The 25426-nt window shown below is 34.2% G+C and overlaps 1 protein-coding gene across 1 annotated transcript in view; it reads left to right on the top strand.

The window, feature by feature from the left end:
* Positions 1–25426, top strand: part of LOC129225778 (TBC1 domain family member 9-like) — an 89339-nt gene that overhangs the window by 38149 nt on the left and 25764 nt on the right. Inside the window, 4 exon segments of the mRNA XM_054860287.1 lie at positions 2790–2979; positions 11915–12061; positions 12963–13069; positions 13184–13249. Coding sequence (XP_054716262.1) covers positions 2790–2979; positions 11915–12061; positions 12963–13069; positions 13184–13249 — 510 coding nt within the window.

Genomic DNA, 25426 nt, shown 5'->3' with positions numbered 1-25426 from the left:
TTGTTGAAATCATGATTTGTCTGTAGTAAACTAAACTGGCTTCTTCAAATCTTTTACCCTTCAGAGTTGTGTTTTTCGGTTTTTAGGAAGAAATTATTCATTGTGCTTCCCTTGCTTGAATAATTTGAGTTGGCCTCATGCATATCTTGTTTTTCCACTTGCACTTATCCTTCTCAAGCCTGTATTGTTATAAGAGAAATCACTAATGCAGCCAGAAGTTATCTTCTCGGAAGGGGGGGGGGAGGGGTTGTAACAGTCCTTACTTGCATATAGGCTACCATATTAGAACTTGGCTATATATATTAAAACCAATCGTTATGGGGAGTTGCGTTGACCCCCAAATCCCCTGCTGCACCACTGTAAGAAATGCTCCCTTATCTAATACATATAAGGGCCGGTCCAAAAGTAAGGTTCCCATCAATTTTACAAATATACAGCACTGTCTTTTCTCATTGAAGTTTACATTGTTGGAAAGAAAAACGTTTCTCTATTTTTATACATATTCGCTATCTTTTTCTGTGCATTATTGTCGGCAGTGCCCTAACTTCTCTACCGAGTGTCACAGAATTCCACCACCAACCCGTTGAGGAAGCCTTTCACCCCTTTTTTTTACTTTGTCGTCTCTCCGGAAACGTCGCTCATCAAAGTGTTTCTCAAACTTACGAGTAAGGAAACAAGTGGTAATCACTAGACTTGAGCTCCAGACTGTAAGGAGAGAGGAACATGACAGTCAACAAACCACTTCGTTCTTGATTGCAGTGACGTTTCCTCAACGGGTTGGCGATGGAATTCTGTGACACTCAATACAGAAGTTAGGGCACCGTCTACGACAATGCACATAAAAAGATGTCAAATATGTATAAAAATAGAGAAATGTTTTCTCTTTCCAACAATGTAAATTTCAATGAGAATAGACAGTGCTGTAATTTGTAAAATTGATGGGAACCTTACTTTTGGATCAACCCTCGTATGATCAGATACAACAAATGCATAATGTATTGATCTTCCAAAGCAATACGAGCCAATTTCAAAATTGCAGATTGTATTTCACAATTTTCTATTCTAAAAAAAATTGTTTCATTCATCAACAGAAATCCAAGTTGATTTTCAAAAGAGGTTCATTTCTTAGAACTCTTGTATTATTTTTGCACCACTATTATAATTTACATCAGCTGTGTACTTGAGTATGCGACTCTTTAATAGTTTCCTTCAGTGATATACATAGCACCCCTGGAGTGCGAGGGGGGGGGGACACAAAACACCTGGGGCTGCACTCTGAAAAAATAACACTAAGTTTTAAAAAAATTAATCTTTAATCACCTTGCAGTTCTTGACGAGATATCTCGTCCATTTAACATGTAATTCTGGGACTGGCCAACCGCAAGGTGGTTAAAAAGGGCGGAGGAGAGGGGGGACTGGGTTTACCGCAGTCTATTCACTACTGCCTGTTATGTAAGTGACACTTCACTCAAAAACTTTTTGAACCCCCTAGAATATGCCAATCACTTGCTACATGCTACTGAACCAGTATTCAGCTGTGGGTGGATAAAGTGCAGTATCTGCTGAAATGAGGTTTTGAGATATTTGAAGAAACGCGTTTTGGATTCTACACTAACAAAATGAAATGCTTGAATTTGAGGTAATTTCGCAAGCTTTTACAGTAAAGCTAAAGTACAATAAATGACAAAAAATGCAAAAAATAAAGAAAAATGGACAAATTGCAGTTACTGCTTTACCTTCCCATGGCTCTATTGATGCTGGCAGAAATTCTTTTAAACACTTATCATAATATTATGTACTAGTGTACCCGCACGGCTTTGCTCATAGTAGAAAATTAAAAGTTCATTTGGTTCGCCTGTATATTTACAAATAATGGATGACGAATTTCTCGCCAATTTGCTATGTTAATTTGCTCACCCATGTTATGGTAGTTTGCTCATCTGTGTTATGGTAATTTTCTAGTCCATGTTATGGCAATTTGCTCGTCCATGTTATGATAATTAATTCGGTAAAATGTTCTTAAAATTGAAATAGGAAAAGAACAAAATCGAATTTTCAAAAAATCCCTTTGAGGTACACACTCTCATGCTACAAACTAATTTTGTGCCAAATTTCATGAAAATTAGCTGAACAGTCTAGGAGCTATGCACATCACAGAGATCCAGACATATTGACAACGAGACATCCAGACAGATCCAGACTTTCAGCTTTATTATTAGTAACTAGTGGTACCTGCACGGCTTTGCCCGTAGTTGAAAACTAAAAGGTCAATCGGTTCGCCCGTAAATTTACAAATAATGGATGACGAATTTCTCGCCAATTGGCTATGTTCATTCGCTCTCTCATTCAATGTCATGATAATTTTGTAATTTACTCGTCCATCTTATGATAATTTTGCTCCAGAAAATGTTCTTAAAATTGAAATAGAAAAAGAACAAAATCAAGTTTTTTAAAAATCGCTTGGAGGTGCACACCCCCATGCTACAAACTAACCTTGTGACAAATTTCATGAAAATTGGCCGAACGGTCTAGGCGCTCACAGACATCCAGACAGAGAGACTTTCAGCTTTAGTATTAGTAAAGAAGAAGTAAAGAGCTTTTTTCCTTCATTTCCTCAGCATTTCTTGCTTTTCTTTTTTTTTCCTCTCTTTCAACCATACGTTTTTTACCTACTCATAAAAGTTGAACCATAAATATAGGGATACCATAAGTATAGAGTTTTATAATACAAATTGGGAATTAATGATATTTATCTTTACTTTTTGCTCATTTTAATTCTTTCTTTCAAGCTGAATGTATATCCAGGATATTACGAATGGCTGGTTGAACAAAGTCAAGGCAAGCCCAGTATAGCTGCAGATGAAATAGAACGCGACTTGCATCGGTCTCTGCCTGAGCATTCTGCCTTTCAGTCAGATCTTGGTATTGATGTTCTTCGAAGGGTTTTAACAGCATATGCATGGCGAAATCCTAGCATTGGTAAGTTATGCGTTCAGTGAGTTGTATCATTTTAGAACTGATTTGTTTACAGCACTGGCTGTTGATTAAAATAATTGGTAATGAAGTCATTTGATTTATTGACTCAAATTGCTTGATATATGTGAACTCAGTATAATCTATATACATAAATGGCTACTACTGTATGCACGGGGTAAACTTCAAAACTACAGGACGGATTTTAACCATTTTTTCACCATAGATAGCTACATTATCAGGAAGCAACTTAGGCTATAATTTATTACTAAAAAACTTAGTTGGAAAAAGTTATGATGGAAAACAGTAAATTTCATGTACTTTCCCCATTAAATGATTAAATATAAAAAGTATAAAAGTTTAATTGAGTAAAATATTAAAAGTAATCATAATGAAAATTTTGAATCAAGGCTTCTCCAGAGCAAACATGAGTTTAAAGTCATTTCAACATTTGGAAACTCTACTTTTTGAACACTTAGGGAAACAAAGTACAGAGCTTTTTTTTGTATGTGTGTACTATTTAATTAAACAAAGTGCACGTTTTTTTTAGTGATCTTTGTTTTTGTTAGTTCATATTTTTGAAATTCTTCATATTTTCATATGCTTAAATTCATGCTTTCGTTTCTAAATGAATACTCGTTCGTTCTTTATACTAATTGCTATTTCACTTTTATGGGTATGGAAGAAGCTCGATTTTTAATCACGTCAAAGCGGTGTGTTTTGAGAACGAAAGAAAGTAGCGATTGTTTCTCACAGTTATTACTGACCCAGGCATTGCCGGGTATTTTTGCTAGTACAAGTGTCTAACCAGGTTATGTTACTAAATGCAGGTTTTACAAAAATAATGATTTCAAAAACCTTCCTTTAGAAAAGTGGCAGTCACTGAAATGTGGTTTTCACAAAATTTAATCAACAAAGTATATGTCTTTCAAAATTGTTACTAGTCATTCAACGATTGGTCTTAAATTTCAGTTCTGTATTATGTCATTTTCAAACAGAATATTTAATTCTTTGGATTAATATTTTCTCAAATGTTGGGATTTTTCATCATTTTGATCAAATAATTTTTTTATGAAAAAGAGAAAAAAAGGTACGCTTGACAGATCTAATTGAAATCTAATATAAAAGGGACTCGGGGAAAGTACTTGGCAGATCTCAGCAATATCATTATAAATCTCAACAAAGCAATCTTAAGTGCTGCATAAAAAAAACTTGAAACTTTTTATTCCTTTTTCTAAAAATGTTATGTGAGTCTTTTTTTTTTTTTTTTTTTTTTCTGAATTTTTATTACGTCCTCTTGGAAAAATTATTCTTATGTTCTCTTTAGGAGTTATAAACTCCTTAACTCAGGTTTTTTCTCCTCACACAAAAACAGAATTCTCCCATTAGCTGCATTTACATGGGCACTTTCGACCCTGCAAATAACCTGCTTTTCACTGCATTCCGGTTATTTACCGGGTGAATGGATTTTTCTTCCTTCTGCTTCCTTCTGGAGTAAATTCAGAGTTTTTACCCAAAATGCATTACTCAAAACATGTTCGTCTTCTTGCTGGGTATAGCAGTTAAGGATGCTGGATAAAAACCACTTTCTCTTGTACAATGAACAACCTCTTTTTACATGTAAACAGGGAATTTTCCAGCCGTTTTTTTTTTTCCCGGAGCTGGAGCAGGGATTTGGGAGGTGCAAAAGTCTTGTAAACATGGCTATTTTATGATTTGTCATGTTATTAGGGGAAGGGAGAAGAAGAAGAGTCTAGATTTAAAAATCTTATTTTGTCTAGTTGCATACTTCACTCACATTGCGAGTAAAAATTATAATGGTGCTATAAATTTTCTACTACAGCATAACTGATTTGCTGAATGAATTAATTATTTTTAAATTGCACATTGTAGTTAGATAACTATTTTTGCTTTCATTATAATCAGCTTCATTTTATCATACAGACTTAAAACAGAAATTAATTTTATACAATACTAGCAAAAACACCCGGCATTGCTTGGGTCAGTAATAATTATGAGAAACAATCGTTACCTGCATTTGTTTTCTGTTTTAAGTGGAAGAATTTAAAACACACATTTTTGACGTGATTAAAAATCTAGCTTCTTCCTTACTCATGAAACTGAAATAGCAATAAGTATAAAGAACAAAATAGTATTCATTTAGAAACGAAAGCACGACAGTTATAGTACAGTAAAAATAGGGGTCGGACCCAAACATCCAAAAAAAAAAGCTAAACCTGGTGCAAATTGTTTATTACCCTTCCAATAAGAACAGGCAAAAAGTCCCACCCCCATTGTGCGTCGGGTTTTTGAATGGGGGGCATCTAAAAATTGCTGTTTTGGGTATTTTTCCAGAATTTTTAGAGTAAATTTAAAGTGAGAATATTATGTTATACTAAATTTAAAAGCATGAAATTAAAGGTGTTTGACCCCCAAGAGGGATGACATAACCCATCAATGCTACAGAGCCCCCCTATCCCCGTAAAACGAAGCAGTACCCCCCGAACCCCCCTCCATACATTTCATATGGAAACATTATTTTATGCTGTTAAAGTTAGAAATCAAGTGTGTCCATCCTCCAAGAGCGATGGGGCACCTCCTCTCAAAGCTACAGCACCCCCCCTCCGCAAAATAAAATAAATACTCAACCCCCCCCCCCTTTATTTCAAGTAGAAGTATTATTTCATGCAAATCTAAAATGCATTAAATCAGGACTGTCCACCCCATAAGAACAGTAGCTCACCTCCCAAAACGAAATTATATACTAAAATATTATCCTCCCCCCCCCCTGATGGTGCACATTTGATTCAATGGCCAGAAAATCACGCTGAACTGTTTTTTGCTTTCAAATGATTTCTCCTAAGCTTGCAACAAAAAGTCTTCGTTATCAAAATGTTTTTTGGAATCTAGATTCTCAGCAAAATCGTTATTGTTGCAGTTATGTCTAGCACAGTTTGTGCAAATAGTTGCACACTTCAGTCCACTTTCAGACTTTTCAAACACTCACTATATCCAATGAACCCCTCAGAGCAAGCACAAGATTTGAGGCGCAGAAAGTCTTCTAGAGCTTGGCTGTTGTAATAAGACACAGATTATGTTTCTGTGGTGCTTTTTTTGCACCCATCAAAAATGACAATAGCATTCCCATACTTACAAGTGACCTATACACTGCATTGCTGGCATATTTCCTTGAAGCTTACAGAACCAAAAATATGATCAAGCAGGTATCTTCCATCTATTACATATGATGCAGTGAGAAGCAAAGGGGTGTCAGCGGCAAAATTAAAAATTTGGAGATAACCAGTACAAACGGTTGATACAAATGGTTGGTGAACCTCTTCTCTACCTTGGGGCAAGAGATGGTACTAGTAGACCTGGTAGTTGCTTCTATACAGCATGATTTAGAAAAGAAAATCAATGAAAGCCTACCTAGGATGTTATCTTTAAACGCGTTTTATTCAAAACTTGAAAATGTCCACTTACATCCCTTTGCTTCTCACTGCCTCATATATGATACCAATTGTTCGTTCTGTGATGATGGATGAACCTTTTGCTTCAGATAATAGCACTTTAACGATACATGATTTCTTTCCTTCTGAAACCGGATTCATCTAATACTGATGGAGGATCAGCGCATAACTCGTACCAGAAGTTTTTAGCAATTTGTTATTCCATCTTTACTGTTCATACCATTCTGTGTAAAAGATGGTTTGGGCTTACACATCTTTACAGATAATAACTACTCTCGTAACAGAAGCTAACCTCCTTTACAAAGAAATGCCACAAAATTGTTTGCCTTCAATATCCTTTGATGTTACTACACGAACGTTAAAGGTCTCATCGCAACTCACTTTATCATCAGCGAGCAATACTACTACCAACTTGAGAGGGAAGAAACTTCTGGGGGCTTTAGAAACAGATTGTAATTTCCAAACTGAGAGACAAAAAGGTGTAAATATTTAGCATTCTATTGTTGCATTTGTATTGCTCATTGCTCTCATCAAGACTTGTTCTATTGTTGAATCACTACAGGTTCTTGACCACCCGAATTTGTCACTGCGTTAGATCGTTGGATAGCTGATGTTTTAGCTGATGTTTAATGTGATCAAATTTTTTATGTTTAATGTGATCAAATTATTAATGCGATCAAATTTTTATCGCATAATATACTCAAAAGTTTCAAATAGTGTTGTAAGTATATATCCGCATATTTAGCATAATTCACATAACCAGTTGCGTAAAAGAGAGGTAGCTTGGTGTTTGCAAATGAGAACCTCAGAGGGTGCAGAATTGCAGCATTGCCTGTCTCACTATTGGCAATTTCGATTTGTCCCCCCTTCAGGGGCGGATCTAGAGGAGGGCCATGGGGGCCATGGCCCCTCCCAAAGCCTTGTGATTGTAGGAATTTTTTTAAGGAAAAAAAGAAAAAAATATTATGAGAAGATAACAAAATTTAACACATGTATTTTACTGAAAAAGAAGTATAGGCCTTAATTGGGAGATAAATTATATTCCTATCCTCAAAACAAAACTTATATTTCCAAAATTTTTCTCCATCTTTTACATCATTTCTTGATTCCAACTACAGACACTTGGACGATCTCTAAATGCTGCAGTTCTCAGAGTATAACTATTGTTCACAAGACAAAGAGAGCCTGAATTTTCGTTTTTATGGCTTTAACTTCGGAAGTAGGAGGAAAACCCCCTTTTCCCATGCCCTTTCACAAATGCCTTGATATGTAGCAAAAAATTGCATTTTAAGTCTTTTATTTGGAAAAAATGTCAACGGAAACTAGCTTATCCAGCCCTTATCACTTAACTTGCTTAAAAGCAACTAAAATGAATTTTTTTGGGACTTCAATTACAAACGAGTTTGGATAGGACCCCTTCCTCCCCCTTTATATCGTGATGATAACTTTAAAAGGGAGTTTTTTGGAGGAGCTCACGAATCTCCCATCCCTTTCTAAAATATGTATAAATATAGTTAAAAATCAAATTTTTAGAGCCTTAAAGGCAAAATATTTCCAGGAAGGAAGGATTCTAAGCACCTTCACACTTCCCTTTAATGTAAGCAAACATTACCTAAAGGTGCATTTTTAGGCTGGACAGCTGAAGAGCTAGAAGAGCACCCATCCTCTTCTAACTTCTCAATGTATAATGAGAAAATATTTTGGTTTCTAAGCTTTATTTTCAAAAAGTATTTTGGGGCCAGCGCCCGAAACCTGACTTTTCTCCGTACATCATCAAAAATAGACAAAATGCGTTTTTAGTTTCCTAATTTTCAAAAATTACTCGGAAATTTAAATTTTGAAACATTTCCGAGGGAAATTCCTAAATCCATCCCCTCACCTAATGTCTCGATACCCCGATAATATAGTTTTTAAAACTTAATTTTAATAAAATTTCTGGGGAGTTATCAGGGCCCAATTTCCCAGTAGGCAGAGTAGGCAGCTGCCTAAGGCGGCAAACTCTTCAGGGACGGCAAATTTGCTATTATAATACACATTTTTTTGAATTAAATTGTTATTCTTGAAAGTAAAATATTAGCATTCTTTCATTTTCCACAGAGACAATTTTTTCTTGTAATTTAATAGTGATTACTTTCACACATCTTATGAAAGTGAAATGTTTTTCAATCATGGTATTTGCCGAATCGTCAGCAAAATTGGCCGAATAAAATTTTTTTTGGGAGATTACTGCTATCATTTCATCGGGGGCCTCAGAATGTGAAACGCCATTATTTCTTCATAAGTTTGACAGTTTGAATCAGGGGAACACTTTTTCACGTTTATTTGAGTGAAGGATATTTTGCTTCGTTTAGAGGGGGGGAGGGGGCGGCAGATTTCAAATTTGCCTACGGGCAGCATGGAGCTAAATTCGGCCCTGGGGAGTTTGTTCAAAAATTTCGGATAGCCCCTCCCAAAACAATCGGCTGGATCCGCCACTGCCCCCCTTACGGTGGTGGCAAAAGATCGTAGAAAAGTTGAAGTAAGTTAATCAAGAAGAAGTAAGGAAACTTTGGTCAATTTGAACTTTTTTTATGCTGCACAGGAATTTGGTTTTCCAGCGCTCTAAACAGTTTAATAACTCCAGTCACAAATAATTTGGTTACTGAGCTTGCTTAGATCTTTTAGAATTATCATTCTGATATTACCATATCATTGTGTGACATTTTGTATTTCGGGAAAGTTTAAATCAGGGAAATTTTTTTCATAAACTTCACTGCAATAGTTGATTTTAGAATGTAAATTCAGGCCCCCCCCCCCAAAAAAAAAAAAAGCGATGGCGCACCCCTTAAGTGTGACGGAGTACCCATCCAGAATAAAAGCCCTCAAAAAAGAAAGAAATAATCCTTGAAAAAACTGCCTTAAAAATTCCAATGACGCAAAGCTGCTCCATGGAACCCCCCCCCCCAATCCCCCCTCCGCCTGTCCACCCCTGTTAATTAGAATTTTATTCTGTGAGAGTTTATTATTTTACTACTATAGAGTGGTTTCTGCGAGGTTTGAGAATTTTTTTTAAGTAATAGAAATTATTTTTATTTAAATAGAAGATTATTTCGCCCCCCCCCCTTTCCCCCAAAACCCGACGCGCAAAGTGCTGGGACTTTTTACCCCTTCTTGCTGGAAGGGTAAGAAGTAATTTGCAACAGGTTTCGTCTTTTTTTTTTTTGGGATGTTTGGGTTTGGCCATTTTTTGGCCTAATTTTACTGTACTATTAAGCATATACAAATTTGAAGAATTCCAAAAATATGAAATTCAACTTTGCATGTTTAAAAAGATTTATCTGTTAATACTTTTCTTTCTCTCTTTTTTTAATATGGAGTCTAAAACCTTCTTTGTATAGCTATTAAAGTACAAACTGTTTAAAAAAAATGTAGCCACCCGTAATCCCCTTATACTTACCTTAATTATTTTGGGAAATTTCAATTATTGTGTGTTCTTGGTACGACGTAAAATGTTACCAAAGTTGCAGCAATCGTTCTGGGATACCTTCGATAATGTTTCCTCTCTTTACTTTGTGAAGCGATATGTTACTAATTTTCGTTTAAAGATATATTGTCGCCAGATGCTGAGATACTTTTGGTCACCACAAAATGGCGCAAAACAGTTTCATCTGAAATGCTTCCAAAATAATAATTGGCGATTGTTTGAAATTGCTCAAAAAGAAAAATTGAAGGAAATTTTTGTGCTGTTTATGGATTTGCCTAATTTACTCGTAGTTCGTGGATTATTTTTGCGTATTAAAAAAGTTTGAAAGATTCTTATAATTGCGATATTTAGTTTACATGATGAAAGCTGAGAAACATTATTACATAGTCTTTGGCTTCAAAAACAGCAACAGTTGAAAAAACTGCCAAATGCATCAAGTGAGTGAAATCTTTCTGCATAAATTTTGGCGAGGTTTCTGCTGGTAGATTGGATAATGATTGAGGTCCTATCAGCACAAATAATTTTAAAAAACCCATTAATTACATTAAAGTTCAGTTTAAATCATAGAGTAAAGAAATCCATCTAGAAGCCCCGCTATACTAAGAAATTGAATCCGGAAGTTGCAGCGCTGTATCCTAAGATACTTAGCTTCCTGCTAAACATCTTAAGATACATTTTGATTCAAAACATTCCATTACTGAAACTCAATTGGTTGTTAATTTAAACTTAGATATTATTGCAAGTTAATGAAGCACGTTTTAGAAACTGCATTAAAATGTGAATTAAAATGCATACCAATCCCCCAGCTACTTTATTCGGTCTCTTTGCGAGATTGGTGAAAACTATCCTCGCGAAGCGATCATGTTATCAAAACCCCCTTGTTCGGTGGGGGAGGGGGTATGATAACCCCGGCCATCATTGCACCACTGTATCCCATAATTCCTGCTTCAACTTCATCTCCTTTTAACCATAGACGGGCCTCTCTATGTAAATTTCTTTCCTCTATGGTTTAAATGGAAAATAATCATCCAAATCCATTTATTATCAGCCAATCTTGTGAAAAAACGTTACTTTAAGATTTGACTTGAGAAAAGCCTCAAACAGTCACCCGAAACGCAAAAATATTGAACAGTACAACAATTCTAGCTATCAACTGGGAGTTGAGATAATACACTAAATAATGAATTGTTGTTGATGAAAGCCTTCGAACATGGAACTAAAAAGCTCATAATTCGTTTTTTATACAACTTAGAACTTTCTAACAGATGCCATCTCCAGCAGAAAAATTAGCGCTTTCGATAGACACATAATGTTAATATGTGCACGTTTTTTTTTCACCCCCATATTGGGGCATTTATGCGAAAATTGATACTAAAATTAGAACAAAAAAGGAACTATCAATCGGATTTTTTTCGAACTGGTCTATAAACCTTCCCAGTACCAAAATGAACAAACGGTGAAAGTTTCAGCCAAATCTGCCGAGTAGTTTCTGAGATCTTAGGGAACAAATTTACCAACATCCATTTATATATATATATATAGATTTATATATGTAAATTTTTACTTTTGTACATTGCTTTTAAATCTAATTACAATTTTTTAATGCCGTATTTTTTAATGCTGTAATTTTCATGAAAACAAAGATATTGGTGATTTCACTAGCTTAAAAGTTCCCTAGTTTTACAAGAACAGAAACCAAAGTTGGAAAAAAAAAAAAAACTCATGAAGCTTAAAGTTTTACTATTGCAGTCGCCTTGTGAAAATAAATGTTTTTACAGTTTGTCAGTGAAACTTAAAAACTTAGTTAAATGTATTGTTTTTGATAGAGGGGAAACAGAAAAGAGATTGTCTAAATAATTTTGGAGCAATTTTAAATTCTGCAAAAAAAACTCTTTCGGTGCTCTTCTACATTTATGAATCTATGTACATTTGCCTGTTTGTACTTATAATCTGTCAGTTTGTTTAGAAACACTTCTAATAGTTTTTTTAAATGCCTCTTCTCTTTTAGGATATTGTCAAGCCATGAATATTGTGACTTCTGTTTTATTATTATATGCTTCAGAAGAGGAAGCTTTTTGGTTATTAGTAGCAATTTGTGAAAGATTACTCCCTGATTACTTTAACACTAAAGTTGTTGGTGCTTTAGTTGATCAAGGTATGGTAGGGTTTTTCTTTTTTTTTGTGTGCAATTTAAAGCGTTGCATGAATGTTAGTGCTTTTGTTTCTTACATGAATAACCCTATTATTAATTTTTCATTGAACTTTTTACTTCTCAAAAACATGTTAATTTTCTACTACATCTTGGAGTTTTTCTAGTCAGTAAATGTTTGTAAAAATAAATAGAAGGCTATATTTAAAAGCAAAAATTGTTGCTTAGAAGCTATTTAGAACATGCAACTCTAACTCCAAAACTAAACGAGATACTTTGCGTTATTTTTTGTTGGCTGAGTACTAAAAGTAGGTAACTGCAAATATGAAAAAAAAAATGAAAGAAAGAAACCAAATGTATTACTTTTGTTAAAATTTTTTGTTCAAAGGAAGACATAAAATTTTGAAATAGTGGTTAAAAAACATATAAATCAAGTCTTTGCAAAAATCTTTAAAAATAAATAATTTAACTTTTCTTCAGAGCGGTATAAAAAGAACTGAATTGTAGTTATTTACTCGTGGCATTGATCCCAGGATATTTTTTTAAGCATTAATATAGTGAGTTAATTTTCTTATTCTATATACTCCTATATAAGTAGTCTTGTGTCAGCCTCCTATCTTCTGAAGAATAAAAGAAATTAAATTTTCATTCATAACCAAATCAATTTTGTTTTAAATTTTTGATTAATTATCACTGATATGTATGATATTCAAAGATATGTATAATGCTGATGGTGAAGCCATGTCATTCTTAAATTGCTAAATTTTATGAATATCCATATACTGAACCATAATCTACATTTGATAAATAGTTTATGTTTATCATACTTGATTGCATTTCAATTTAACCTAGTAATCATAGATGAACTAAGCACCTTAAAGATGTCCCATCAATTAATTTTCTTTAGGTGTTTTAGAACATCTCACCAATGAGCACCTGCCTGATATTCACTCAAAATTGGTTCCATTTGGTATATTATCTATGATATCATTATCATGGTTTTTAACAATATTTTTTAAGGTATATATATTCTATTCTTATTATTTCTTTTAATAAAGTTTCATATATTGTTTTTCTTCTTCAGTTTAAAAAAAATACTTGTTTCATAAATTTTCTTTTCTTTTTATACTTAGTGTGATTCCATTTCAGTCGGCTGTGAATATAGTAGATTGTTTTTTCTATGATGGAGCTAAGGTAATTTGCTTCATTATTGTTGAATCAGTTTGTCTTTTACAATCAGTATTCTAACTCCTTATCATTATTTAAGTTTTATTCTTTTTTTCTTTTAAAAAAATAATACTCAATGTGCTCTTGCGCTGTTTTATTTTGTATTATTATGTATAAATTAATCTGTACAATTATGCAATGCTAAACAAATTGCAACACAATTGATTCAATTCATTTTTTTTCCACCAAGGAATTTTTTACTAAAATTCAGTTCACAAATAATGCAAAAGAAAATAAATTGCAGACACATCAATCTGTTTTACCCTGTCTATTTGAAACTTCCCGATAAAGTAGTTGCAGGCATCGCAGCGTTCCTATATTCCTATATTTCTGAAAAAGTTCCTATAATTCCTATATTTTCCTATATTTTCAGTTTCCGATTCCTTTTTTTTTTTTTTACTTTTCCCCTCGACTTTTAGCTACCGCCTTTTCCGCGATCCACGTGCAGCCGCCATTTTATCTTTCCTACTGTGCAGGGCTCCCAAATGGTTCGCTTTTCCCGCCAAAGTCCGTGTTTTATGGTAAAGTCCGCTTTAGACTTTTGACATTATGGTCTGATTAGTTCGCTTTTATATTGTTTTTACTTAAATATCAGATTTTAAAAGTTTTTCATTTCGTTAAAAGTTACTGTTCTCCCAAGCACGCCGCCGCAGCGCGTGTTAAACAAAGTTCGTACGCCCATGAAAAACCTTGAAAAGTTCTTGGGGGGAAAAAAAAGGTCACACACACACATTTTCTAGTGTTTGAAAACCTTGAAAAAGTATAAAAAGTTTCTTTATTGCTTGAATTTATTTATTGTTTGGATTGTGCTTGTAATTCTTTTAAAAATATTTCATTAGTGCAATTTTCTGAACATATATATTCGATATGATTTATCGCGAAAAATTGCTTTCGTGTTTGAGGTTTAATCCTTTTGCATCTTGTTAATATTTTGATTTTTTTTACAATCCAAAGTGATTTTGACATGTGCTTACCTTAGCTTAGCTTATTTTTCGTTTAATTTCAATAATTAATGAAGGAATTATTTTGGAAACCATGGCAACATTGAACTTACTCGGCTCGGACGCGGAAAAATGCTTCTCGCTTTTGAAATTTCAATCCTTTTGCATCTTGTAAATATGTTGATGTTTTCCACAATTAGAAGTTATTTTAGTTTACTTTAGTTTAGCTTATTTTTCGTTTGATTTTAATAATTAACGAAGGAAATATTTTAGAAACCATAACAATAACATTGAGCTTATTCGGACTTCGCTGAAAATTGCATCTCGCGTTTGAAATTTCAATCCTTTTGCATCTTGTGAACATTTTGATGTTTTTGGCAATTTGAAGTTATTTTGACGTATGTTTCTATAGATTGGCTTATTTTTCGTTTAATTTCAATAGTTAACCAAGGAAATATTTTGGAAACCATAACAATAACATTCATTGGCGTCGTCAGCTGAAATTTATTGGGGGGGACCATTCTGACTATCATTTTCAAGTTGCATTAAGAAAAACTCGTGTGTATATATATATATATATATATATATATATATATATATATATATATATATATATATATATATATATATATTAGGGTGGTCCTTATTTTTGAAGTTGCAGATATTTTACGCGACGCCCCACAGTGGAGTATTTGACTGAAAATCCTGGCCAAAAGTCTAAAATTAAAAATTTACCCGATTTTTATGAAAATTTATTCTATGATAGTTGACTAACTGGTGCATCGATCGGCACCTGTTTTGTAAACTTGAGTCACGTACAATTGCTCATAGCCTCAGTAAAAGATGAGATTTCTATAAGAATTTTCGCTTTTTTGTTACGTTTCAGCCGAATTATTACGTTTCAATGTAGATTTTTTTGTGGCTTTCTAAATGAATGGAATTGAACCAAACCAATTTTACGGTATAAAGAAATGTCAGGGCTTAGTGCTAATTATAAATCAAAGTAAAAATTTTTATTTTCTTTTTGTGAAAAAAAATAAAGAAAACTTGATATGTGAGATTTTAAGGCTTTTCGCCTTAATTTATAAATAGAGAAAGCTTTTTAAATGGGTGTCGGGCTTGGTCGGGCTGTTTTGAAAGTTGCATCGTATTTGGCAAAGTCTCTAGTACTAATTTCAGCAAAAAAAATCTTCCGCTACAACTGCCCTTTTTTTAAATGATTTTTTTTTTTAAAAAAAGTGCATAATCCGATCTTTTTGTGACAAGTCATGATTTTAAACTGAATTTACCTACAAAGATTTAATAAATTTGTAAAAAGTTATCATGAGTACTACTGAATGAAAAGATCGACATATTTGAGCGCACAAACAACAATAAAATTTCAGACACGAGTTTCAGGGCTACGAGAAACCGCTTCATCAATGTATAAAGATGTAAGCTATGGAATGAGAATCATCCAATTAATTTCGAAACGTTTACCTATATGCATCGCTAAAGAGATTTATTGCACCCCTAAAACGTGTTTGCGTTCAATTATGTTAATTTTCTCATGTACGTTAATGAGTTAATAAATTAAATTATTTTGTGATCTCGCTAAGAAAATTTGTTCTTCCTTAAAATTGAGATAGAGTTTAGATAAAATAAATAAATATTTATATTTTTTCAGATCATTGCTGCAAATAATGTCCCGGGGGGGGGGGGTCTTTTCCCCCTTATGTGTAGCAAAAGGGGGGAAATACCTCTCCCCCCCACCTCCTAGCGTTAGGAGACAATTGTAATTGTCTCCTAACGCTAGCGAGCTATCCACATTTAAGACATTTTACCTACTCATTGTGAAATTGAAGTTATATAAAATTTTAGTTCCTAGTTTTTGTTCGCACAATTTTTAGCGGGACACAACATCACGCTATGTAAAACTAAAGATCGACCAAGATACGAGTACAATATATACGATTCAAAAACAAAGAGCTTTTGAATATCAATTTTCGAGTGTTTTTACAGTTATAACATCCTAGTTCATTTATTTATTTTTTTTACAATAGAAAAAAGGTTCTTCGTAACCCCGAAACCCTTGTCTTTAATTCTTTTTGTGCATGATTAACTCAGGGTTTTAATGATTGAAACCGAACGAAAAGAATAAAATTGATTATTTTTTTGGTTTCAAATTAGTGTTTTGTACAGAATACTAGGATTTTTTAGCCGCCTTTTGCTTTTTTTTTCCTCGAACAGTGCACTTAATTACATATCTTCAAAGGAAAACAGCCATTCGCATGGAACACTTGTTTAAACGTTATTGGCAACATGGGCGGATTTACGGGGGTGCCAGGGGGTGCGTCGCACCCCCAAAATTTTTGGCTGGGTTTTAAAAAAAAATAATGTAGTATTCGTCACTCAGAAGCGCAGCTAGGTAAAAAAATTTCATAGCTGCTATACTAATGCTGTGTTATAGTATAGGACAATTGTTTGCTCTGTAATTGTGTATTTATTGGTATATCAATACGAATTCTTCTACTTTGAAACAACTATAGATAATCAAGTCCCCCCCCCAAAAAAAAATGCATGACAAAATTGCAACAAACTTAACTAATAAAATCTACTCCGAACACTCAACTAAAAACCAACAAATTCCCGGTAAATTTTCAAAAAAATTTGAAGCAGGACTCCCGGAATTCTTGCTGCAGTGGTGCATTCAGGGGGGGGGGGGGGGGGGGCACAATACTTTTGACTCTTCCCACAGAATGCTTTGTTGATGTTTTTAAAAAATATATTTTTCAATATTGAAGCGAAGAAAAGATCTCATTTTAGGAAAATGCAGTTATTTTAAGAAGAAAAAAAAATAATATTGGGGAAAAACCTTAATTTATTTCAAAAAGAGAAATATTGACCTTTAAATTTTTCAACAGCTTCAGATTATTGACAGAGAATTGTGTGTATCCCCCCCCCCTCCTCCTCGCACAATCCTCTTTCTTTCATACTCCCCCTCCCATCCTTTTTTTTTTTTTTCATTCTTTCTATTTCGTTTTCATTTTTTCTATTAGTCCTCAATTTTTTTCCCACCGATGCCCTCTCTCTTGCCAATGTTATTACGAAGTACCTTAAATTTCGTATTTTGGGCTTCAATTTCGCAACATTTCCAAGGAAGATCTTATGATCACCTAAAAACATCGAAAATGGTTGAAAATTGCGTTTTCGGAGCTTCAGTTTTGGAAAACTGCAGTGTCCCTAACATTACAAAATATGGCCTTCCACTCATGTGTTTAAGATTTTAATTTTGGAAAAAATTCGAACAAGGGCCTCCTACCCCCTTTTTCTAATTGTTATCAAAGATTGTTAATATTTTGGTTTTGAAAACTATACTATTTCGTGATAAGTAGGAGAATTTTTTGGGACAGTAGCCTTTGAAATCCTCTTTTTAATACCATGGAGTATTGCATAAGTACTTCATTTTTAGGACTTCAATTTCGAAAATTTTCCAGGGGAGAGCTTCTGGACCATCGTCCGGGAACAGCATCAAAAACTGTCCACCCTAGCGTTTTTGGAACTTCAATTATAAAAATTATAAAGAGGTAGTGGTGGTGGGGGAGGGGGACATATATTTCTATCTGTTTTTCAAAAAATCGATTGGGGTCAGTCCGTGAGTGTCATTCCTAACCCAAACTATAAATATGGACTATGATCACATTTATAAGACTTAAATTTCTAAAAACAGCCTTGGAACCCCACGTATCATTCTTTCCCCTAAAATATCACCAAAAATTCTCAAACTGCGTTTTCAAAACTGCGATTGCAAATTTTTTCTGATGCGTGAATCCCCTTTCAAACCAGAAGCTGGATTCGCCCCTTGCTTCTAACAACATCGACTTTTGTTTAAAACTTTTTCTGCAGTTTGAAATGTTAAGAACTGCTGATCTCATAATGTTACTAAATATGGTTTACATCTCGTTTTTTAGACTTAAAAGTGCGCCCTGGCCTAAAATTATTTTCTGATTTCGCCACTGCCTTGTTGAAAACCCTCACGCCCCAGATCCCTGTTATTGTTGCACCCCCAGAATTTTCGTCCTAAATCCGCCTATGATTGGCAAAGAGCCAACCGTGGCATCCATTTCGGATCGAGTGAAAAATTTTGAAAATTTTTATTTCAACTCATTGAAAAAAAATTCATTATAAATCAGTGAAACAACGTAACTTCACCGTTTTTGCTGTAAATGAAGGCAAGGTGTTTATATTATTTCCTTAAAAAGTTTCAGAGCCATAACATTATTAGAATATTGGATGCAGGAATTTTAGTTTACAATGATTGAATAATTGAAAAAGTCGAAAAAGTTACCTTCCTTTGTAAATTCTTAGAAATTCGGTTAATTACGTTAGAACTTCAAACAAACCATATTCTTGAAGAAAATTATTTTTCCTATCTAGTGATGCATTGGGTTTTTTTTCTACGTTTACTAGGATCGTTTTTACAGTCGTAAACTTGCAAAAGTCTAAACCGTGGATAAAATATTAAATATTTCATTTTCTAATTCAAATTTAAAAAATCCAGTTTCAAATTGTAACACCAGACCTTTCAGACAACTTGTATAACAAGTTTCGTGTCTATAAGTGGGATAGCTTCGCCGTACAGCGCACAAACGCACACAAGGGTGTCGCCTTCAGAAGAGTGAAAATTTCAATTTAGTTTTGGCCAGGATTTTCAGTCAAATACTCCACTGTGCGCCCCCTCAATTTGTTCCATTGTACAAATAAATGATCCATGCAAAATTTTAAGTCAATCCATTAATATTAACACGTGCCCCTAGGGCCCCCTTTTTTGAGTTTCGAAGAAAAAATTTGCGGATTTTCTCATTTTTATGTAAAAATATTCCTAGGTTCCATATTTAAAGTAATTTTGAACCTCAGTAGATGTTGCTACTTCCAGACCAACCATTCTCTCTCTTTCATTCTGTAAAATTTTACATATTACATAGGGTACATGCACTCCAATGGCCTTGGGACAGGCATACCGCTATTCGCGCTTGTTTCAAACCAAGCTGTAGGGAAACATTTCTTACCACAAAGATGGACACAAGGGATTCTAAAGGCCATTAATGAATGGCCTAGGCCATTAATGAATGATTTTTGACAACAACAAATTGCCTCCTTCAGGCTTTGGGGGTGTTGGTTCAGAAAATTTTCTGTGTATATAATAGGTGTGGCAAATAGGGTCACCAGGTTTCCATGTAATAAATATAAGTAATGACAATTATATTTTAATTTTCTGTTCTTTAGTTATGTACTTAAATCTTTATGCATTCTTATAATTTAAATTTTGAAAAACCCTCCAATACCCTACCATAAAAATAAACTCTATTTTCCATATCTAAAATATAAATTTGAAACAATTCCTGATCGGAATAATGTAAAAATCTATACTTTAAACTGTCTTCTATTTCAGTACATAGTCCTTTATTATCGTCAAATTCCTCTTGCAATTGACAACATGAATCCAAAATGGGTATCTATCCTAACCTGTTGAACCTTTTTTCTATATCTGGTTTACCACAACGCAAAAAAGCTGTACAACTATTGAGATCTGCTCGCATTTCATCAATGTTAGACAAATGCCATATTAGGGACAAAGATGCTGCTCATTTATTAACAGCCTATGTAGATGCAGTAAATTTAAATTCAAATAACCTTATGATTAATCGTATATCGCTTAAGAGAGCAAGAGAAAAAGTTCGAGAGGTAAAATCCGATTTCATGAATTTAAATTTACATTTTTTAGTTATTCCCTGGGATACAAAGCTACATCCAGATGTAACTGGAAAAAAACGCCGATAGGCTTACCATGATAGCTTCAGGTTCCAATGTTGAACAGCTACTAAGAATTTCTAAGATATTTCTTCAGTTGTGTATGATATCTTAGATGATTGCTCTTTATTGAGCAATCACGATTGCTTATTGTTCTCACTTGACAGTCCTTGATGTTCCGGTTCCTTTTTCAGCTTGGACCAGGCCTGCAGCACCACCGTCCACCGGCGGCGGCACGGCTGGTCCTGAGCACTGTCCCCCGGAATCCACTTTTGCTGGGCGGTGGCGTCCATGTCCTACACACGCATGCTCATACACAGTCGCCTACGTGCACATACGTAAGCCTACACACACACGCACACAACTATATACACGTAAGCACCCAGGAGTAGGGACATGCTTGGGCGGGGGAGCCATTTCTAGAAACAATAACTCTAACCAGTATAGTCTTGTGGCAACTGGAGATTGCGAAAAACATAATTTGAATTCAAAGTTTCGGAATTCAAATTACAGTTAATTTTTTTTTTTTTTTTTTGCTAACTGTTCTAGCTTTAGTGTTCTGTACAGCGGTTTACAATACCGGCCATATAAATTGTGCATGTAATTTTTTAGAGCAAAAGCTGAACGGTGATATATTGCATTTGTATTGCTATCATCATGCACTTGAAATCGTACTGCAGAGTGTCTTTAAAGAAGTTCTTGCCTTTCTTAGTTCTAGACTCGATATTCCATTATTTAAGCGCTTCAAAATTCAAAAAGTACACATACCACTTAAATTCTAAAAGAAGAATTTGATGACATATTATTGTTCGTAGAAAGCGGAATTAAGAAATATTACAGAGAATTCTCATAACGTGTAATAATATTTCTTGGTGAAGTCCTCCCTCCTACAGGGATATGTTTTCGGCAACCTGGAGCTTATCTTTGAGCCAGATGGGTGGCAAAAGGAATTGATTGTTTGAATATTTATATATTTAGGAAACAATTTAAATTGACTTTACATGAAAAGATTGCCCGTAAATGCTGTTTTACAGTTAAATGTTGTATGAAGATATAGTTTTTCGCAGCAACCCATTCTAGGCCTTTTAAATTAATATAAAGTCTAGTAACGAATAAAAGTAAATTGCACGTAATTTTTGTGCAATTTTTTGCAATTTTTGTGCTTAATGACGTTGGATTACTGATTTTTTGAATAAAGTCTAGTGTCTAAAAAACCTGCAGCGTACAAAATGATGACAAACATGCAGCAGAAGCAGTGATTGAAAAACTCATCAATCACTTATGGTACTTAGGGGATGAACTAGCAGCTTTGTCCGTATTGGATGAAGGAATTAACTTGGAAGATAGGAAAAGAGTACTTCAAAAAATGCTTGCTGAATAGGAAGACGTGTCTGATGACTGTATAAAAAATTTCAGATAACAGTAGATGATTTGGAATACTTTCTTAGTAAAGATCTTCCTCTTTATAGAATCAATCACAAGTCAATAAAACTGTTTGATAAGTTACAAACACCAAAAGATGTTTTCCTATTTGATCCTGATTCATGGCAAAATGAAGGAAGCTATTAAAAGGGAAGAGATATCGTTAAAATGCTGAAAGTTGCGAATGATACAACTGAAAGAGGAGCACAATTAATCGAAGAATTTCACAATCAATTTACCAAATATGAGTCACAAAAGCAATTTAGTATTTTACAGACAATCCAAGACTATCGGAAAAAAATGCACACGATTGAGATACATTGAGAAAAATGTACGATTAAGGTAAGGTTTCTAAAGCACTATTTCATTCTTATTCAATGTAAAATCTTTGGACGATATGAAGTAATTAAAAAGATTAATTTTAGTGCTACCTCGCTGTAAAAAATATTTTGCAAACCTAGGAGAAACGATGTACTGGGTCTGAAGTAAAAACTCGAAGATTTGTGGGAAAATTATCAAAAGTGTTAAAGTTCAACGGCCTAGGGGCACGTGTTATTATTGACCGATCGAGTTCAAATTTTGCACCGATTACTTTTTATCATACTGTCACAAAACTAGGGGGCGTCACTTGTTGAATTCCGAAAAAAAAAATTTCCCAATATATATATATATATATATATATATATATATATATATATATATATATATATATATATATATATATATAATGGGTTTACATTTAATACAATATTTTAAACGGGTACATCTTGATTCACAAAATTACACAATAAGAAAAAAAATTAAATACCAACAAATACATTTTTTCTAGACTGCACATGGGATATGAATATCCGTGCTATTTTTTTGTGATCAATTTCGTCCAAGATGTTTTTGTGAATGTAGCATAAAGCAACATGATTCAACCGCTTTTGTGTCATAGTCGACCTTAGATACCATTTCAACTTTCTCAGCGCACTGAAGCTTCTTTCAACTTTACACGACGAAGGGCGGCACACCAAGAGTAGCCGCACCAAATTTTCAACATTTTGAAACAGTAGACATTTGAATCAACCGTTCTTAATGAATGAAATCAGCAAAAACGAAATCCAGCTCTATTGAATCGGCCGCTTTATGGAATCAAAGCTGTTCAGAACAAAATGTGACTCATATAAGCCGCGACAACTGTATAATTAAATTTTTATATTACATAGTGATAAACCCTGCAGCTCTAAGTTCTTGGCCCAAGTTGGATTCGAAGGAATTTAATTTGATGTTTTTTAATTAAAAAATTAAAGTATATAATTCACCGTTATGACATTCACGAACCTACGAAAAACACAACTGCAAAAATAAAATAAGACACAAATAATTAAGCTCTCATAATATCATATTTTAATAATGCTACCTTTTAAAGTATTTTCTTAATTATTTCAGGATTTTTGTAACAAATGCATCAGAATTTTGCTTTTTTGTTGAATCCACCATACATTCAATGCATATGAAACCAAAAAACAACAAAAACCATGCCAATGTTTTTTCATTAATTTCTAATTTCTCAAAGTCAGCAGGGAAAGTGCCCCTCCTGATCCTCTTTAAGTGACAGGCCTGCCTTGAGAGGCACACCTCACAGATTGAAAAGTACTGGCCTACACAGAGAACAAACAGCATTTGGTGTATAATTGAATTCTGATCAGCGGACGATGAGGAAGAGATAGAGAAATGAACTGCTTTTTTCTGACACGTGACAATAAGTTTTAAAATGGTTATTTCAATAAAATTTGTTCAGTAAAGCAGGATTATTAATGGATAATTTTCTGTTAAGCTTTAATAACTAAAAGGAGTATTTTTTATTCCATTAAAATTTATAAAAGTTGAAACATTTAAAAAAAAAAAAAAGAGAAAGTTGAACGCATTAGCTCCCATAGGACTCATAATGTCAAATATTGACTGTAAAGCATACCTGATTAGCAGGCACTCAGGGGCTACTCGATAAGAGGTCACTGTGAACTTTCATAAACTTTCCTTTCCTAGAAATTTTTTTCTGACGAATCTTCATATTTCGAGTAGTTTTTTGCGAAATATTGCATTAAAAAGATATTCTCATTTGATGTAGTGATGTGGGTAATTAGGAATTTCATTCGGAAAATCGAGAAGTAACCCCACCTGAATAGTATAAAATCGGGGAGCCCCTGCATGTATTACACTCAACAGAATGGTACTTACCTATCACGATCTTTTGATTTTTTGAAGATGGTTCCGTGGATGTTGATGATGATTCAGTTGTTAAAAATTGCTAAGGTTCATTTGATGTAGAAGGTTTGCTACATTTTCCCATTTCAAGCCACCTCTCCATATTCGTAATCGAATATGTAAAAAAAAGCATTTTTACCAAAATAGGAGCGCTCTTCAGGTCACCTACTCTCAAGGAGACCAAAAGACCACATGAAATTATCTTTATTTTTGTCGGAACGTCCTTTTATTTCTGTCTTTTTTTTTTCTGGTCATCTTGCGCTTCTTTTTTCGTTGGTCTATCGGAAGTGACATCACAGTATCCATCGTTATGCTGGCTTACGATTTGCTTTTGAAATTGCACGTTAATTTTTAGACTCCTCCTCTTTTTTTTCTGTAACGTAACGCTTTTTTGGTCAAATTTGAGATGCCGCAAACACATTTGAGAAACCGCGCTTCGGTAAGTTACTTTGAAGCCACGTGTTGAATAATGTCAAACAATGACACGTCTCCTTTCCCTTTCTACCCCAAACTTAACCTTTGACCAGCCAAGTGGTCTTCTAAATTTTTGTGCATCCTTTGGCCAGGGTGTTGTTGCCAGCTGCAAAAAACCGCCAAAGAAGTCTGGTGTCTCATTTTGTTTGGGAAACATCGGGGTCGCTAAAAATTGAACCGAATCGGCGAAACAAACACTGCAAAACTTGAAACAGAAACCTGGAAGCGCCGAGAAACGAGATAAGAAAGAAAGGGGCAGAAGCTCAGATCCCCGTCTGACGTCTGTTGACTTATTAGCACGAGAGTCGTAAAAAGGGGGGGGGGGGTGCACATACGCTGGAGACTCGACTATGGATGGTTGACATTGCACTCGGGAGAAGGTATCCCCTTTCTAGCATCCTTCACGAAAGCTAGTGTGCGTAGAGCAGAGCAATAATTTGTCAATGAAGTTCACTTTCCGACTTTCCGTTCACTATACACATCACATATTCTGTTTTTTTTAGTTCATTTTCTTTTCGATGTTCATTTCGTTTTATTTGATATGAATTAAACATGGTAAATTATATATTACGCAACTGTTTAAAGTCTTCAAAGCAAAAATGATTTCCCCAAAATAATGAATTTCATCTTGACAATTATCGAGGGGGTCCGATTTTCAAATATTGAGAGGGTCCGGTCCTCAAATATTGGGGGGGTCCGGACCCCTTGGACCCCCCCGGCCGCGACGCCCATGATAACATTGAGCTTATTCGGACTTCGCGGAAAATTGCATCTCGCGTTTGAAATTTCAATCCTTTTGCATCTTGTGAACATTTTGATGTTTTGACAATTGGAAGTTATTTTGACATATGTTTTTATAGATTAGCTTATTTTTCGTTTAATTTCAATAATTAATGAAGGAATTATTTTGGAAGCCATGGCAACATTGAACTTACTCGGATTTCGCGGAAAAATGCTTCTCGCGTTGGAAATTTCAATCCTTTTGCATCTTGTAAATATTTTGATGTTTTCCACAATTGGAAGTTATTTTGACATATGCTACCTTAGTTTAGCTTATTTTTCGTTTAATTTCAATAATTAACGAAGGAAATATTTTGAAAACCATAACAACATTGAGCTTATTCGGAATTCGCGGAAAATAGTTTCAGTCCTTTTGCACCTTGTAAACATTTTGATGTTTTTGACAATTGGAAGTTATTTTGACATATGCTACTATAGATTAGCTTATTTTTCGTTTAATTTCAATAATTAACGAAGGAATTCTTTT

This window comes from Uloborus diversus, chromosome 7 (assembly GCF_026930045.1).
Source record: "Uloborus diversus isolate 005 chromosome 7, Udiv.v.3.1, whole genome shotgun sequence".
In the NCBI taxonomy this organism is placed as follows: Eukaryota; Metazoa; Arthropoda; class Arachnida; order Araneae; family Uloboridae; genus Uloborus; species Uloborus diversus.
This window is presented reverse-complemented; position numbering and strand designations above follow the sequence as displayed.